Here is a 19,456-nt window from a genome sequence, read left to right on the forward strand (position 1 = left end):
AGGTGAGAGGTGGATGTTGGGTGCTTTCTTCTATTGCTCTTCATGTCTTCATGGTATTCATTTAGTTAGAGACAGAGTCCCTCCCTGAACTTGGAGCTTGCAGCTATAGCAGCTAGCCAGGGAGCCCCAGTGGTTCTCCTGACTGTCCTCCCTGCTGAAGTGCTGGGGTAACAGGTGCATACAGTCACACCTGGATCTCCCCTCAGGCTCTCATGCTTGTACAGCAGTCATGATGCTATGGAGCATCCCCACCTGGGGTGGGCATTTGAAAGGCTGTCCCGCCTCTTCCTATTGGTCCCCCTCAGCTTTCTGTCCACTGTGAGGTGACCATGTGCTCTCCTGCCACATTCTGCTGCCCTTACCACAGGCCAAGAAACAATGGACCAAGTGACCCATGGGCCAAAACAACCCCTTCCTTCTTCCAAGTTGCTCTCACAGGTGTTCATCACAGAGACAGAGCCTGACGAACACATTATGTATTTAATGCTGTGTTTGAAATAAAGGCAACCTGGGTTCCTGTGTATACCTAAAACACTGGGGCTTAGCCTCAAAGGGGACCCCTGCACTACTTTCCAAAACATAGAGGTGACGGGAATGTGAGCCTAGACTCCTGGGAATCTCATAAGTCCCTCTGGATTTGAATTTGGATCCTCATGCTCTCATAAGACCCTGAATCCTAGGTCCCTTGTACTGGGGTGTGGGGGGAGAGCTTGGCTCTATAGCCTACCCCCAACCTAAGCAAGGAGTAAGCACTGAGTAGAGGCCAGCAGGTATGGGGCCCAGCCCAGGCAGCTGGAAGAAAAATTCCTTTCTTAGTTACTTTTCTCGATACTATAAGATAACCTGGCCAAAGGAGTCACTTCATGATAAGTCTGTCAGGTTGGGGAAGCCTGGGCAGCAGAAGCTTGAAGTAGCCTGTACCATTTCTTCTATAGTCAGGAAGCAGAAGATAATGAACACTTCTGCTCAGCCCTTTTTCTCCACATATATAATCCAGGCTCCTAGCCAGGGGATGTTGCCACCCACAGTGGGCAGGTCTTCTCACCTCAATTAACCTAATCAAGAGAGCCCCCACAGACATGCCCAGAAGTCCATCTCTCCAGTGGTCCCAAATCCCATCAAGTTGGCAGTTGGGATTAACTACCATAGAGGCTGCTCCTCTCAACACAAGGCCCTTCCTCCACTCAGTTCTGCCAGCTCCTTCTGCATTTTTCCCAGGGCACCATTCTCCTGTGTAGTGGATCATGACTCCCTGCATTCAAACAGGGACTTTGGAAAAGCCATCCTAGACTCTGAGTCTGCCACTGGGCTTTGGATAGGGGGTGGGCAGAGGAAGGAAGAATTAGAAAGAGTTTCCATGGCTCTCCGAGTTTCTGCCCATACAGATGGCCAGTCTAGGGTGGAATGACATGTTGATGGGCTCTCCCTGCTCTCTAGCACGTTCAACTCTTAACTGATTGTCTCTATCACGTCCGTCTATGGGCCTGTCTGTGAGGACTACCTTGATTGTTAATTGCTATAAGAGGGTTCAGCCTGCTCCGTTCAGCAGTTTCCTGGGCAGGTGGTCTTGGGCTGTGTAAGGAAGCCGAGCACAAGCCAGAGTGCAAGGCAGCAGACAGCATTTCTGTTTCTGCTCCAAGTCCCTGCTAAAGTTCCCGCCCTGACTTCCCCAGAAGTATAAACTAAAAATACTCTTTCTCCCCTTGAGTGGCTTTTGGTCATAGCCTTGTGTCACAGCAATGGGAAGGAAACTGGGGGTGGGTAGAGGTCTCAAGCACACAACCTGGGGGCTACTAATCCAGACCACAGCAGACACTTGCTGGGAAGGCATACAACTTGGCTCTGGGGGGTTCTGATGCCACCTGGCAAATGTGACCCCACCAAGTGCTCGTCATCATTGTCCCCTGAGTGGAGCAGCTTGGCTCTTCTCCCTTTGCATCCTCTGATGTGACTAGAAACATCTCAGCCTCTCATGTTTCCTCTTCCAAACCTCAGATTGTACACTCAAAGGCTGGGGGAGGGGGGAACTGCCAACAGCTGCACAACCACATTACGTCCCCAGCAAGGGCATTTCCGTTTTCCCAGCATCCTGTTCAGTTGATATTTTGAGTGAATAGAATTCAGTCCTGGCCACTTCCCCACCGTCTGTCCTCAGCCCGTGCATCTTCTGCAGCATTGGCTCAGCTTCAGCCGTCTTCCCACACGTGTGATCCCAGACTCACGGGCAGCCTTTGAAGGTGACCCTTGAGGGGAAACTGCTGGGCTGGCACTTCAGCAAGCTTTAGATGTGCCCACTCACCCTCCCTTCTTGCTGATTTGAGTCAGCCCAGATCCCAGAAACGGGAGCACATGCCATCTCATCTGCCTAGACAGAGTCCTGCCATCTGCACCTCCCCCCAGTGTGAATGAAGACAGTGCCAGAACCTTCTGCATGGCCACGTGGCGTTATCTGAGCTGCAAGAGCAGGCTCCTGCTGTAGCAGTCAGAGTCACTGAACAGGGACACAAATCTTCCCACTTCTTTGTCAGGGACCTGGGAAAGGAAAGCAAAGCTGCCCCAGAGTCTTGGAAATCCCTGCTGTCTCTTGCTTGGCAAAGGGCTTCCTATCCATGCACTGCCACAGGACTGGTGCCTGTGAAGACAAACGGCTGTTCAGTAGACTTAGAGGAGGCCCTTTCTAGACAAGTTCCCTGGCTTAGTCTGTGGATCATTCTGGAATTCTACCATGAGGATAACATCACAAAAGCTAGACAAGTTCTGGCCTGGGACCTGGAGACTGCATTTTTTTCAACCAGGCTGCCCACTCTAGGCAGAGGATGACTGTCTATACCATAGGATATGTCATGGAAGATTCTGCACTCCTTCAGAGGCAGTTTACAAGCCATTTCTGTCCATCTCCCATGTGCCCCAGGCACTAAGGCTTCCTGAGAAAGTGTACAGTTCTTGCTCACCCACCCCCATGGCTCTCTGTTATTCCTTCATCAGAAGATCCCCAAGGAGATGAAGATGGCTAGGCTCAAGGTGCAGAGCTCAGGGACCCTCCATCTTTTATGGCTCTACCCTGCATGCCGAGGGTGAAGGGACACGGGTATGTAAGAAGCCACTGCTCAGCCCATCCTCAGCCATGCCATCTGCCCTCAGGAGAGGTCCAGTAACAGAGCCAACTTCATCCCTTGGAGACCATATCTATGAGGCAACTTGGAGTCACAGGAGACAGAGGTGCCCAGCTTTGGTGGCTACTTAGTTGGTAGAGCAGCTGAGGACAGACCCTTCTTATTCTTGCTTCAATACAGTGATGGTGTCTTCATCCTTTCCTGTAGATGTTAGAAGACATACAGAGAACTGTCTTCCAGCCTTAACAAGGTAGTAGGACATGGGGCAATGACTCAGTAAAGTGCTTTCCTTACAAGTACAGGGACCTGAGCTCCATCCCCAGAACCCATGAAGAAGCTTAAAATTCTAGCACTGGAGAGGCTACTGGGCAAGCTCCCAGCCAGTGAGAAACCCTGCCTCAAAAACAACAGGGTAGACTTCTGAAGAACAGTCAAGGTTGTCTTCTGTCTTCCATGTGTATATATGCATATATATATATATATATGTATATATATATATATGCACATATAGCATCTGCATGCAGACAAACAACACATAAGCATGTACACACACACACACACACACAGTGCTCCCAGCCCATAAATGGGTGTTTATGGTTGTCAGCCATGTCACTGGCACGTTCCTAGCTTCCCAGACCTCTCAACTTGTGGTTTCAAGGGTAGAGCATTTGATCAAGCAGCAAGTGCTAGTTGTCCGGGGCCTATGAAAGCAACTGTAGACTCTCTGGTCTTTGGGTCTATGTCATAGAGACTTGCCAGCAAGGTGTCCCAGAATAGCTGTCACACACACTTCACAGCTATCAATTGGTTCTGGAGGCCAGAAGTCCATGGCCAGGTGATACCAGGACATTGTTCCCTCTAGGGAAGGCATGCTCCTAGCATTGCCTGGCATCTTGGGGCCAGCATAATGGCTCAGAAGGTAAAGGTGCTTGCAGCCAAGCCTGACAACCTGTATTTGAACCCTAGAACCTGCATGTAGAAAGAAAAAAAAAATCAACTGAAAATTGTTCTTTGACGTCTACATCCATGGCATGGCCCATATGTGTGTACACATATACACACAAATAATAATCATCATAATAAAATAAATGGAAAAATGATTTGGAATAGTGATTCTTCATTGTGGGTTAATTGCACCATGGTACAGGCTACCAATTTACACATGCTGACTCTGGAAACATCCCCAAATGACTGAGTGTACAATGTCTTCGCAGCCTCCCAGGGACGAGAGCCTGAATGGCCTTCTGCAAGGCTACAGGATCTACTACCGTGAGCTGGAGTCCGAGACAGGCATGAGCCCTGAGCCCAAGACACTCAAGAGCCCCTCTGCCTTACGTGCTGAACTCACAGGTGAGCAGTGCTCCTCTGGCCTGGGGGATGTTCACAAGTGAGTCTTGCACGCTTGTCTCCTCCGTGGAAGGCATGCTGGGAGATGCTATAAAGGAGCCAGGGGAAAGCAGAGTGAAGGAGGGGGCACAGTGTGTGTTGGGGGGAGGGTGAAGCCAGTGGGGCACAGGTGGAGGCAGTGAACTCAGAAGCTGGATTGAAGGAGAAGGTACCAGCTTTCCAGGAACACATCGTGTGGAGACAGGCCTGAAGTGAAGGCCACACTCATCTAATCTATCTGTGGGCTCCTCCTGATCTCTGCTGGGCCTCCCACCACCACAACCATTTTTTGGCTATGTTAAAAGTCAGCTACTAAGGGGGCAGCTTAAGACCCTGCCTTCCCATTCCCATCTCTGGAAGGAGGTTGTCCCTAAATTGTGTCATAGAAATTTCTCTTTGGCTAGGTGTGGTGGCATGTGCCTCTAATCCCAGCATTTGGGAGGCCGGCCGAGGCAGGTGGATCTCTGTGATGAGGGTCAGATGGGGTCAGGGAAAACTTGGGCAGCACTTACTACCTAGGTCACCTCTGTCAGGCTAGGAAGATGTCTGATGTTGGCTCACCTAGCATGCAGCAGGCTCCCTGCTCCATCCTGTCTTTTTCATCAGAAGCCCATGTGCTGACTGCACAGAAACCTGTCCCTGGTGGGTTCTCAAGTATACACACCTGGTCCCAGAACACATAATGGGTGACTGTCTCACACCCTTCAGATGAGAGTCCCAGAAGTTGCAGGCATCAGTCAGTGGATAGTCCTGTATCCCAGGAAGGCCTGGAGGAAACAGGAAAAAAAACCTATCTGTGTCTTCACTTAAAGGTGCCCCACACCCACTGTTGCCAATCCCCTTATGATTGTTTCCCTCTATCAGAGGGCCAGCTTACCACCACCTGCTCCAGGCTGATGCATCTTGATGTGTTAGGAAGAAGTATGGTAACTGCCAGCAGCTAGTGAGAAGCCCGCAGTCTCTACAGCGCCTGGGGAACTGCAGGAGTCACCACTGCATCCCATCTATCTTGCCGTGTGCCTCGTGCCTACCCCACACATGGCTTCCAAGGATAGTGTCCCTTTGCACTAACTACCTTCTTTACCCCTTGTAGCTCAGAGCAGCTTCAAGACCGTGAACAGCAGCTCCACATTAACGACCTATGAATTAACACGTAAGTGCACAGCCCCTCAGGCCTTGTGACTGCACGCAGTGATGCATTTCTGCCCATCCATCTCTCAGAGGTCCAAGAAGAACCAGCCTGGATTCGTGGTTCTAATAGCTCAAATTCCCCTCTTGTTGGTGGTTCTAAGAGCTCGAGTTCCCCTCTCATTGGCCGCATCTCAGCATACCCACACATAGGTGAAACAGTTAGAGGCAGAGACTGGCGGGGTTCACAGTAGTGCCGTCTAGCGCCCCATCTGACTGGGATAAAAGAGAAAGTCAGACAGGGTGAAATATCACCATGGCTCTCTTTGACCCCCACCTTCTCTCATAATTATAGTGAGATTATAGGCCAAAATTTATAATCTTACCTGTATTTTTTCAGTTTATGGGTATTTTGGCTACATGTATATCTGTGTACTATGTGTGTGCCTGGTGCCCAAGGAGGCCAGAAGAGGGCATTGGGCCTCCTGAAATGGGAGTTACAGATAGTTGTGAACATCTATATGGATACCAGGAATCAAAGACAGATCCTCTGGAAGAACAGCAAGTGCTCCTAATTACTGAGGCAGCCCCCGTCTTAACTAGTTTAAAGGCAGTGGTCCACTTGCTTACTCTGAACTGAAACCCTTTCCGTTGAATACGGACCCCCAAAGGCTGGGGTTGTAGCTCAGCTGGTAGAGGAATGCTTGCCTAGCATGGAGAAGCCCAGGGTTCCATTCCTAGCATGACATAAACCAGGTAAGGTTATGCATGCTTGTAATCCCAGCACTTGGCAGGCAGAGGCAGGAGGTCAGAAGTTTATAAGTGCCTAAGCTCTTTCTGGGAGAGCTGTGGGACAAAGTCAAGCCAGCTCATGGATACTTTGTTGCCCTTCACCTGGGCACAGGTGGGAGGACTCATATCTTTTGATGTCAGGAGACATGATCATGTCAGGAGACATGACAGAGGCATTTCCCAGTCTTCCAGAGAGCAGTCTACTTCTCTCCTGGGGTCCCCATTGCCTGGTCATGGCCACAGGGAAATCTAAGAACAAAAGCTGGTTCATCTATGGGCTGACTCTGTGTGTTTGACCTTGTAGATCTGAAGAAATACCGACGATATGAAGTCATCATGACTGCCTATAACATCATTGGTGAGAGCCCAGCCAGTGTACCAGTGGAGGTCTTCGTTGGTGAGGCTGGTAAGCTCCAAGCCTGTCCCTCATCTCCCAGTCAGACAAGGGCTAGAAGAATCAGATAGCTTCAAGAAGCCTAGACACTCACCTCACAGTAAGAACACTCAAGAGGAATGATTTATTTTGGTACCCAGTTTCCATCCATTATATGGGGAAGGGGTGGAGCAACTTCCATCATGGAGAAAGTGAAAGTGCTTGCCTACATCACAGATTCCCTCCTTCCTCCCTGGTATTCTGTCAGGTAGCCTAGCCTGCAGGATGGTGCTGGATGCATCCTAGACATCTCTCTCCCTTTTAGTTAATGCTGTCTACCCTTGCACACAAACCCAGAGGCAGCTTTACTGACCTAAGAAATTCTCAATCTCATCAAGTTGACACTGTGTTTGTTAATTTTCTTGTTGCTATGAAAAAAAACCTTACCAGCATGTTTATTTGTTTTCCTACTGCTATGACATGAATAACTTGGGAAAAGAAGGTTTGATTTGGCTCACAGTTTGAGAGCTCAGCCTATTCCAGTAGGGAAAGCATGCTGTGGCAGCTGGTCACATTGTATCAGTAGTCAGGGCTGGAGCCGGGCAGCTGGTCACATTGTATCTGTAGTCAGGGCTGGAGCCAGGCAGCTGGTCATACTGTATCCACAGTCAGGGCTGGAGCCAGGCAGCTGGTCACACTGTATCCACAGTCAGGGCTGGAGCCAGGCAGCTGGTCACATTGTATCATAGTCAGGAAGTAGAGAGAGATGGACACTGGTCCTCAGCTCACTTTCTCCTTTCTATTCAATCCAGGACCCCAGCCTGTGGGACCCACATTTAGAGAGGTCTTTCCACCTCCATCTAATCTAGAAAACTCTCTTACAGGCATTTCCAGAGGCCTATCTCCTAGACAATTCTGGGTCCTTTAGAGTTGACCACATCAACCATCATAGAGAGGAAGGATTTATTGGTCAGCCACACAAGGGACTTGTGGGCCTGCAAGAGAACTTGCCTGAGCCAGATCATGTAGCCAGAGGAGCATTTGGCTGTCATCCTCAACAGTTTCTGATGAGGAAAAATGGCAGGCTTAGAGCAGACAGGTCACCCATCCAAGTTTAGACAGTAGACAGATACAGCTGTTCCCAAGTCAGGTCTTCCCGCTCTCCTCACCTCATACCTGGCCGCCTGTGACTGTTAATCTTTATATCTTGACAAGATCTAGAATCACCTAGGAGACACACACCTCTGGCCTTGTCTGTGAGGGATTATCTAGATTAGGTTGACTGAGGTGGATAGATCCACCTTAAATATGGGTAGCACCATTTCCTAGGCTGGGGTCCTGAACTGAGGAAAAAAAAAAAAAAGAAGAAGAAAAAAAGAAAGTGAGCTGAGTGCCAGCATTCATCTCTCTTTGTTTCCTGACTATGGATACAATGTGACCACCATGCTCCTGCCACCATGCCTTCCCTGCCATGATGGACTGTGTGCCCTCAGACTATGAGCCAGAATCAACCCTTCGTCCTCTAAATTGCTTTTGTCAGGTGTTTTGTCACACTACTAAAAAAAGAAACAATATACCAGCTCTGTGTGTGTGTGTGTGTGTGTGTGTGTGTGTGTGTGTCTCAGTACAGCCCTCCTGAAGGAATTCATGTCTGACTCCGCCCCCACCCCTCTCTTGGGACTGCTAAGACTTTATTACTGCCTGTGCCTGCCCATGCTACAGTGTCCCTAGAAGTACTTGCTGCCTTTAGTGTCGCCTGCTTCCCAACCACCATGCCAGTGGCAGCCCTTCTGTGCCTCAAACAATGCACATAAGTCCCAGGTTCTAACTTACTTCCCTTTGCTCCACATCTGTCCTGGGGAAAATCCTCTGGAAGGAGGAAGTAGTGGGCCAACTTGACATCCCTTCCAGTTAGTCCTCAGTGGTCTCTGCTCCTCACATTCAAGCAGAAGTCTAGCTCAGGGTCAAGAGCAGTAGTAATGGTGCTGACTGCCAGCAGGCAAGCTGGACTGACTCTTGTGTGTTGTGCTTGTGTTTATGCATGTTCACATGCATGCGTATGCATGTACATGTATACATATGTACATGAGTGTAGGTGCACACCCATAACAGAATATGTGTGAGAGTCCGATAACAGCTAGTTTCTCTTTCCATCATGTGGGTCTTGGGGATTGAACTCAGGTCATCAGACTTGGCAGCAAGCACCTTCACCTACTGAGCCATCTCATCTACCCATTCCTCTATTACAACCACCCTCTGAGCATCACACACACAAGTCAGAGGCTTTTATGCAAGCAGAGCCAGCTGTAGTTTAATAAGTGAACTTGTGTATCTGAGTGATGACCCTGCCTTTTTGCTGGCTGGGTGACCTTGAGGACAGTACTCAACCTCTCTGAGCTCCAGCCTTTGAGCACTGTGGCATGGAATGGAAATCTGTGAACTACAATGAGGAAACTCAGGTTCATGTTCCAGCTAGGCTCCCAGCTCATCTGCCCACAGAAAGACTGGAGAATGTGCCTGGCCTGGCACGTCCCCTCTTCGTGTTTCCTTAGCATGTGTGCAGCTCCTGTGTAAGTTTCCCGAGATACCTGGTCAGCTATGGGATAGGGCTTGGAGAGATGTTCTCTCTGGGTCCCCTCTTGATCAAATATGTAACGTTTACCTCTGTGAGCCTCAGGGAGAAAGTGGTTTGTAGATGCCTTTTCACGGAGGCCTGTGTCTGAATGCCAATGCTATAAGTTGGGGAAAAAATAAGTCCATCAAAACCCAGGCCACAAGGAGGCAGAACCTAGTTCCAAACAAGACTTGAATGGAAGAGTCTCATCCATGATACTTGCATAAGCTCAATTCTGGTATAAGAGCCACCCTGGGGCTGGGGCATAGCTCAGGTAGCATTTGCTTAGAATATCTAAGTCACTAGCATGTATCCTCAACACCATGAAACACCTATTTATTTATTTGAGACAATGTCATGTAGCCCAGGCTGGCCTGGAACTCACTACGAACCTGAGATTGAATGACCCTGAACTCCTCATTCTTCTGTCTCCATCTCCCAAGTGCTGAGATCATATTCATGTGCTACTGTGTCTGGGCCACACCGTGCCTGGATTGAACCTGAGGCCTCCTGTATGCTCAGTAAGAACGCCACACTGTTACGGTCTGTAGTTGGAGATTGCTGTTTGGTAGAAAATGAACTTCCTCCAGATGGTTGAGAAGCTGTCTCCTACCCTGACCCCCAACAACACCTACCCACCAACAGGTTCTCAGCCATGATTGAATTCTTTTTACACATGGACCAGTCTATGGCGGGTTTTCCTTGGTCTCTGCCAGCTGCCTGTGTCACACCGTCACACATGGCTCATACCTAGCATCTCTGGTCACGCTCTTGGTTTCCAAAATTTCAAAGCTATTTTATAAGTCTGACAATCACTTTGGCAAGCATAAAAAGGCAAATTCTATCAGAAGTGAATTAAATGACAAACTGATTTAGGGATTGCTGATGCTTTCCTCCTGTCCCCATTTCCGCTTCAGGAATTGGCTGGCGTCCGTTCACATCCTGTGGTGGGGTTGGCAGTGTTCGCCATGCAGACTGCTCATATAGACACTGCCAACAGGTTTTCCTGCAGCTTATTATGAAGAGGCTGTGGCGACATGTCCCTGTACTGCTCATAGCTGCTCGCAGCCTGAGGCAGAGGCTCACATCCCTGCTGACATGCTGTCAATCTTAGTTCAGCAAGAGCCACCCTGGGGCCAGGGCATAGCTCAGGTAGAGCACTTGCTTAGAATATCTAAGTCTCTAGTATGTATCCTCAACACCATGCAAAAGCGGGGCTGGCAAAATGGCTTGGTAGGTAAAGGGCTTGCCGAGCATGCATGAGGACCCAAGTTCTATCCCCAGAACACACACACACACACACACACACACACACACACACACACTTTCCAGTGCACACACACACTCCCTAGCACTGGGGAGGCAGAGACAGACTTGATCCTTAAGGCTCAGTGGCCATCCAGCCTAGCTTAGCTTACTTGGCAAGCTCCAGGCCAGGGGGAGACCCTGTCATAAAAAAAATCAAGAGAGACAATGCCTGAGGAACAACACTAAACTCTGACCTACACACACACACACACACACACACACACACATGCATGCCTATATCAATACATATACACACATACATGCATGCCTATATCCATACACACACACACACATGCATGCCTATACACACACACACACATGCATGCCTGTATCCATACACACACACACACATGCATGCCTATATGCACACACACACACACACACACATGCATGCACATATGTGTGCGCATACAAGGAGTAGCCTTTAACTTCTCTAGAGAGGAGCTAGGATTTGCCCCTCCTCCACTCAGCAGGGACTCGGTACTAAGTGTCCACTAGCAGCTGAAGTGTCTTTGGCTCCACAAATTTTCCCAGAAGAGCAGAGGCGCGCACACACACACACACACACACACACACACGCACACACACACTTGGTGCTTGCTTGGGTCACTCAGGCCCGGTGGAGTTCTATGGCTTTTGAGGTCCTTGGCAGGCACTATGGATGACAGCAACGTCCCTTGAAACTGTGAACCCACTATTACTTCACAGCTGTGGCTTTCAAAACGTTATTACATTCTAAATTTTATGTGGTGTGTGGAGGGTGCATGTGTGCCCCCGTGTGCTTGTGAAGGTCAGAGAATGACTTTCAGGAGTCCGCTCCTTCCTTCTATGTGTGGGTCCCAGAGATCAAACTCAGGCCATCAGGCTTGGTTGTGAGAGGCTTTACGCGCCAAGCCTTCTCGCTCACCAGACCATCACTACTTTTATTCAGTAGTTTCTAATTGTGTGTCATTGTGTGTGTTAGTATATGGATTTGTGCACATGACTGCAGTGCATATGTAAGCCAGAAGAGGGCACCAGATCTCCTGGAGCTGGAGTCAGGCCATCTGATGTGGATGGTGGACCAGAACTTGGGTCCTCTGCAACAGCAACCAATATTCTTAACCACCACATAAGTTGTGTGTGATGACATCCACCTGTTATCCCAGCATCTGGGAGGAGGAAGCAGGAGGATCAGGAGTTGAAGGTCATCCTCAGCTACATAGTAAATTTGTGGCCAGCCTGGGCTACACCAGGTCCTAAATAAGAACAAAAATCACACTGTAAAATGTGGCTTTTACCTTTCCACTACTCCTACAGGTTTTTTAATTACTCTTGGTTGGAAAGAGGAAAAGAACCACACTTCTGGCTGTTTCGGCTCCCTCTAGTGACACATTAAGCCAGTCCTAGAGCCCATTAAGTGAAATTAAAAGGATTCAGAACTGTGCTAGTTAGAATATGTGTTTATAATGAAGAGAGTGGCAGTCTCTCAAGGGTAATGAATGCAGTTACCACACATCCCAGGGCCCCACTATCCCATCAGGTTCACTACTCAGGTTCACAGTGCTTGGGTAACTTTTAACCCAGCATTCTGTAGTGCCACCACAGGTATCACAGATGGTCCCAGTGGCCAGCCAGTCTACCCATGCTGTATGTAGACAGGACAAGGTCTTGCATCAGGAACATGGGATGAGTGTCCCCTGAGAACCCCCTGTCCCCACAGACACTCCAAAGGGAACATCAGTCTTCATTATATACAGGCTCTGACCTCAGAGGGAAGAGAGCTAACTGTTGTCATGAGTCTGGGGCCTGTGCTTAGGGATACTAGACAAACAGGGAAGGAAGGTGAGACTGTGAAGTGGGGTCACAGTGTTCCCAGAGCCCAGTCTTAGTGAACAGAGGAAGATATGGTGATAGAAGAAAGGAGAAGAAAGCAAGATGGCTCTCTACCACTGAGCCACACCCCAGCCCCTCACTGGGGGATTCTAGGCAGGGGCTCTACCACTGAGCCACACCCCAGCCCCTCACTGGGGGATTCTAGGCAGGGGCTCTACCACTGAGCCACACCCCAGCCCCTCACTGGGGGATTCTAGGCAGGGGCTCTACCACTGAGCCACACCCCAGCCCCTCACTGGGGGATTCTAGGAAGATGCTCTACCACTTCTAGGAAGATGCCACGCCCTAACCACAGGTTCTTTGTAGCCTTTTCTCTTCTCCTAGGTCTGTGGGCTCCAAAGCTTTACACTAATGAGGCTCTGTTGAAGAGCCAGTACACCCTGGGCTCTCTGGCAGACTTTGTCCCCACTAACCTACCCCTTTTCTTTTCTGTTTCCTCCAGCCAGAATCTAAAAACTTGACCTAAGGGCCAAAGCCAGCCTACTGTTCTTAGAGATGTTCTTTGCTGAAACAGCTACACCTGTCTCTATAATGGTTTAAGCCAGTGGTTCTCAAGCTTCCTAATGCTAAGACCCGTTAATACAGTTTCTCATGTTGTGGTTACCCCCAACCATAAAATTATTTTTGTTGCTACTTCATCACTATACTTTTACTACTGTGATGAATCATAATATAAATATCTGTGCTCCCCAATGGTCTTAGGTGATCCCTGTGAAAGGGTCGTTCCACCCCCACAGGGGTCATGACTGAGAACCACTCGCTTAATCAGTCTGAACTGGAGTAATTTTGCCATAGTAGTCAATGCTGACTGAAATCAATGTGACCCCAAGGTCCACAGCCCTCAAAACTTAAAACACTACCTAGCCTTTCCAGAAGTTTCTACCTCAACTGTAGGGACAAAACTTGGGTTTGGGAGTCAAACAGATCCACGTTGAAATCTAGGCCATTCTAGGGCAAATGATACAGATCTATCTGAGCCTCCACGTTGTCCAATGAGAATAAGATACTTCTTCGGTATCATGAGTCTCTTAACGGACCAGAAAACTGCCTTGCTCATATAATGTAATCATGATCTGTCAAGACCTCAGTCTCACTGTGGTGGGAAACTCATGGTACAGGCAATGGGAGAGAAGGAGGGGGAGGGGGAGGGGGGAGGGGGAGGGGAGGAGAGGGGGAGGGGGAGGGGAGGGGGAGGGGGAAGAGGAGAAGGAGGAGGAGGAGGAGGAGGAGGAGGAGGAGAGAGAGAGAGAGAGAGAGAGAGAGAGAGAGAGAGAGAGAGAGAGAGAGAGAGAAACCCAACTTAGAAGAATTGGAGAGTGGTTTTCAGCTTTGCTTATCTTACATGGGTGATAGTAGCTATTGAACAGGGTAGGAGCCTAATCCCCCAGTGTGGAAACAAGAAAATGAAGGTCATTACAGTGGAACCAAAGGTTGGGTTTGTCTGCAGGGCAGAGGATTCGGAGCTGACTTCAAGTGCTGATGTGTCTATAAAGGACCAGATGTGGTGGCTGCTATCTTTAATTCCAGATAATTATAGTGGCTGAGATGGGGGCAGGGGAGGGGGGGTCAGGGCTTGAGGTCAGGCTACACCACAAAAAAAAAAAAAGAAGAAGAAGAAGAACCTGCCATTCTAGATAGTCTGGAGAAAGATTCTGCTGCTGGCCCTACCTCTAACTTCTCACATTATTTTCAGATTATTGCTAAATCACTGTTCACAAAAACCAGTATCAGCAGACTTGTGTGGCTTGTCACAGTCTAATGTGGCTTCAGCCAAAGCCTCATGTGACTAAGAGCAGGTTAGAAGAAGCAGGAGTCCCTAATGTTCCCTGGTATAGCCCTAGCAACAGCTGATGCCTAAGGTGGCCTAGGATCTCCATGTCAACAGTGAATGGCCAGAATGACCTAGGGTTGCCCTGGCAATACTGGATGTCCAGAGTGGCTTAGGATAGTCCTGGCAGCAGAAGGTGCCCAGTGGGAAACTTCCCTTGGAAACTATATTAGTCACTTTACTGTTGCTGTGAGAAAGTATCTGACACAAGCCACTTAAGAAACAAAGGGTTTATTCTGAGCTCACAGTCTTAGGGTACACAGTTGTCATGGTGGGAAGGCACACTGGCAGGAGCATGAGACAGCTGGTTACATTGTATCCACAGCTGCTAACATTGGATCCACAGTCAGGAAGCAGAGAGAGATGGATGCTGGCCCGCTTCTTGCTTTCTCTTATATTTAGGGTGACTCATTGAATTAGATAATCGCTTATAGGCACACCCAGAGGTTTGTCCCCTATATTATTCTGGGTCCTATGGAGTTGATAATCCATACTGACCATCATAAGTACTGTACAGGTCAGATGGACAGGTCAGATGGTTGGATGGCTTCCCCACACACAGCAGATGCTTTAAACAAGAGGTCTCAGAACCAAGTGGATGAATATCCACCTCCCTACAGGATTAATTCCAGGGCTCTGAGAGGTTCCTTGGTATAGGAAGGCTCCACTGTCTTGACAAAGACTGAGTGAAGCCACCTCTTCCCGTTAATGTTTGTTGACACATTGCTCAGACTAGACCTGAGGTAAGGGAGCCACAAGTTAAGAATTGTCCCCACCAGGTTGTCCACTGGACACGTGTGTAGGCATTTCCTTGATTGTTAGTTTCAGTGCTGCCTTTGAACACTGAAGTGTCTATACAGGACCAGATGTGGTGGGCGGTCCTCGGTTGTGTAAGAAGGCTATCTGAACAGGAGCTAGCAAGCAATGCTCCTCTAAGATCTTTAGTACCTACTTTAGCTTCCCTTGGTGGTGGACCATACATTATAAGATGAAATGAACCCTTACCTGGAGAAGTTGCTTTTGCGCGTTGTGCCCACCACAGCAACAGAAAGCAAACCAGAACACACCCATCCACTTCCTTCCTTGACCCTGCACATGCCAGAAGCTGCCAGTAACACCCAGCCTGCATGTCCTGTGTGTGTTTGCCATGACAAGATTCTTAAGCTCTGAGGTTCTTAGGTCCAGGGCTGCAGGGTGGAGCCTGTCACTGTGCAGGCCCACCCTGGGTCCTCCAAAACATGCAGTCAAGGGCACCAAGCCAGAGCTACTCATTCACTAGCAATAAATAAATAAATAAATAATAGCAAAAATATGAGCTGAGGATAGCTATTATACACAAATGGCCATGACTGTGCATACATGCATGTGTGTATGTGTGTGTATACATGTGTTCATGTGTATACATGTGTCCTTGTGTGTTCAAGTGCATTGCAAGTGCACATGCACATGTGTGTGTGTGAACAGGGGTCAGCTCAGTTGTCAGATGTCAGTGTCCCTCCACCTTGGGTTTTAGACAGAGTTCCCCACTTTTACCTTACACTCTGAAAGTCAGTCAGGCTGCCTGGTGAGTCCCAGGGAGTCCCTGTCTCTCCAGCACAGGGGTTCAAGCCTGCTCCACTCCACCTGTCCCTGATTTTTGCTGCTGATATTGTTGTTTTGTTTTGCTTTTGTTATTTTATTTTTTTGAGACAGGGTTTCTCTGTGTAGCCCGGGCTGTCCTGAAACTCGCACTGTAGACTAGGCTGACCTCGAACTCAGAAATCCTCCTGCCTCTACCTCCCAAGTGCTGGGATTAAAGGCAAGCACTCCCACTCAGCTGGTTTTTTTTTTTTTTAAGATTTATTTTATTCATATGAGTATACTGTAGCTGTCTTCATACATACTAGAAGGCATCAGATCCCATTATAGATGGTTGTGAGCCACCATGTGCTTGCTGGGAATCGAACTCAGGACCTCTGGAAGAGCAGTCATTGCCCTTAACCATTGAGCCATCTCTCCAGCCCCTTTCTTTTTTGTTTTTTCGTTTTTAGTTTTTATTTTTTTTTATTTTTTTTTTTAAATCAAACTCAGACTTTCATGCATATTCACTTTACTGACTGAGCCATCTCCCCAGTCCTGGTGGCCATTCTTGGCCTAGCTACAGCTGATGGCCACCTGAAGGTGGTAAGCCTTCCTGGGAGGCTGGATGAGGAAAACAGGATGGCCAACCATCAGCACCCACTGCTCTTCTTAATACAGACAGTGGGGCCAATGAAAGCCTGTCAGAAGATTGTCTTGCAGGGTCTCCCAATGAAATCAGCAAGAAAACCTGAAGTTTCTAGAAATTTCTAGAATTTTACTATGGCAGAATTTTACAGTTGCCGGGAGCCCCAGAAGTTCCTGGGGTTTCTTTATCCATTGCTTGAGGATCTGTCTCTGAGGCCACATAGCATTGTGGCAAGGGTGAGGGAGAAATTCTGACAACCAATGCTGGTGTTGTTAGCTGCTCCGTAGATATGCAGAGCCAGTCTCAACCATGACCATGGCCTTCCTGTTCTACACCTGATGCTGCTCGCAGGCATCTAATCAACAGATGCTCTAGAAAACTGCTGGTCAAAATGTTTTAAGAAAACAATTTCATGCATTGAAAATTATACCAGGGGTTGGGGAGATGGCTCAGTCAGTTAAAACACTTGCCATGAAAGCAAGAAGGCCTGAGTTCTGTCCCAGCACCCAACATAAAAGTTGGCATATTTGTAACCTCAGCAGTAGAGGGATCCCTGGAGATCCCTGCCGGGACTACCTAGCAAATCAGCTCCTAGTTCAGTGAGAAACTGTCTTAGTTAGGGTTTCTATATCCGTGAAGAGACACCATGACCATGGCAACTCTTATAAAAGAAAACATGTAATTGGGGCTGGCTTACAGTTTCAGAGGTTCAATCCATTATCATCGAAACAGGAAGCATGCAGGCAGACAGAGTGCTGGGGAAGGAGCTGAGAATTCTACATCTGAATCAGCAAACAGCAAGGAGAGATTGTGAGCCATTGGCCTGGCTGGAGCATCTGAGACCTCAAAGCCTGCCCCCAGTGACACACTTCCTTCCACAAGGCCACACCTTCTCCCACAAGGCCACACCTCCTCCCACAAGGCCACATCTCCTCCCACAAGGCCACACCTCCTCCCACAAGGCCACACCTCCTCCCACAGGGCCACACCTCCTCCCACAGGGCCACACCTCCTCCCACAGGGCCACACCTCCTCCCACAAGGCCACACCTCCTCCCACAAGGCCACACCTCCTCCCACAGGGCCACACCTCCTCCCACAAGGCCACACCTCCTCCCACAGGGCCACACCTCCTCCCACAAGGCCACACCTCCTCCCACAAGGCCACACCTCCTCCCACAAGGCCACACCTCCTAATAGTCCCACTCCCTGTGGGCCAAGCACTCAAACACATGAATGTATGGGAGGCTAAACCTATTCAGACCACCACACCAGATGAGGAAGTGTCTGCAAAGTGGCCCATCCAAGCATAGCTGGGTGACAGACTGGAAGGTATATAATAGTGCGTCCTAATAGTGCCACTCTCTCTGAGCCTATGGGGAACATTTTCCTTCAAATGCCCACAGAGACACAGTCTCAAAAAATAAGGTGGAGGGAAACTGACAAAGAGACCTGACCTCTGGCTTTTACACACATATGTGCACATTTCCATGTGCACACATAAACATGTATGTACACCAACCAACCACACACACACACACAGGCTAATATTTGCGTGCATCTTACACCATGAATGTCTAGATAAGAGAACAAAGGCTTAGCCCGTCGACCCATCAGCCTCCAAGCTGCACACACTTCCATTGGGTGATGCTTGCTTTCTGGGTGGAGAGCAGCAGGCTAAATTCTCCAGGCAGACTGGAAGCCCTGAAGCTCACAGGAGCCAAAAAATAATAAACAAAATAAAATATTAAAACAAACAGAAAATGAAAAACATATTAAATCCTAGATCATACCATGTTTCATCTATTTCCTCTCCGCATGTGCTGGCAGTATCCTGTTACCTGCAGTATCTTTGTGGCATAAAAAAGACAGGCTGCAGTACAGCTGACATAGGCGTGTCTCATCTGGAAGCTTCATCTAGTTTCTTTCTGCCTAGCCAAGAGACATCAGAGACCCCGAGTCTTAGCGATCACCCTAAGTGTATGGCTCGTCCAGCCACCTGCTACAGATGGACGCTCATGGCCAGGGCTGTCCTGGCTTTGCCAGGCTATGGAAAGCCAACCCTGAGAGAACCAAGGAGGGATCTGTGCGCCAGCCTACCAGAGGAACGGCCATGCTCAATTCTGCCTCTCATGATTTTAATTGTACAACAGTAATTTTGTGATCCAGTTGCCGACGGCAAACATGCAGAAGACATTAACTTTATTTATGTTTTGGATTATTAATGCGGCTGTTAAAATTCCTCCAGTTAGTTTTGATTGAATTGTTTTTTTGTGTGATTCTGTTGTTTAATGGAGCGGTAAATAAGAATTTCTGATAATGAGGCCCAGCATCTGTCACAACAACCTGGTGTGGGCTATTAACATTTCCATTAGCGGCAGGGTGGGCAGCGATAATACAGAAGCACACAGTTAGAACAAAATAAATAGTCGTGTCAGGCTGAGCGGGTGTTAATTACTACTTTATTCTGCATGGGTGGGGGGAGAGAGCAGGAAGCAGGGGAGGGAGCTGCGAGCAAAGGGTGACCTACTGCTCACCAGGTCGCCTGATCTCTCCAAAAGAGCACCATGCCAGAAAAAAATCTCCTTAGGCAGTGATGGCTTTGTGGACGCCATTGATGGCCTCTGGACAGACTCTAATCAAAAGATAGCCAGCAGGGTCTGGGAGGTGGCTCAGCCACTAAGATAATTGCTACACACACACACACACACACACACACACACACACACACACAGAGGGAGAGGGAGAGAGAGAGAGAGAGAGAGAGAGAGAGAGAGAGAGAGAGAGTTTAAGGACCTGAGTTTGGATTCCCAGCATCTATATGAAAGCCTCCA

The 19,456-nt window shown here is 48.7% G+C and overlaps 1 protein-coding gene across 1 annotated transcript in view; it reads left to right on the forward strand.

The window, feature by feature from the left end:
* The window catches only part of Sdk1 (sidekick cell adhesion molecule 1), a 964,506-nt gene that overhangs the window by 887,384 nt on the left and 57,666 nt on the right, over window positions 1-19,456 (forward strand). Inside the window, exons 33-35 of the mRNA XM_076923544.1 lie at window positions 4,328-4,463; window positions 5,593-5,652; window positions 6,724-6,825. Coding sequence (XP_076779659.1) covers window positions 4,328-4,463; window positions 5,593-5,652; window positions 6,724-6,825 — 298 coding nt within the window. The remainder of the gene's footprint in view (window positions 1-4,327; window positions 4,464-5,592; window positions 5,653-6,723; window positions 6,826-19,456) is intronic.

Source organism: Arvicanthis niloticus, chromosome 24 (assembly GCF_011762505.2).
Source record: "Arvicanthis niloticus isolate mArvNil1 chromosome 24, mArvNil1.pat.X, whole genome shotgun sequence".
Lineage (NCBI taxonomy): Eukaryota > Metazoa > Chordata > Mammalia > Rodentia > Muridae > Arvicanthis > Arvicanthis niloticus.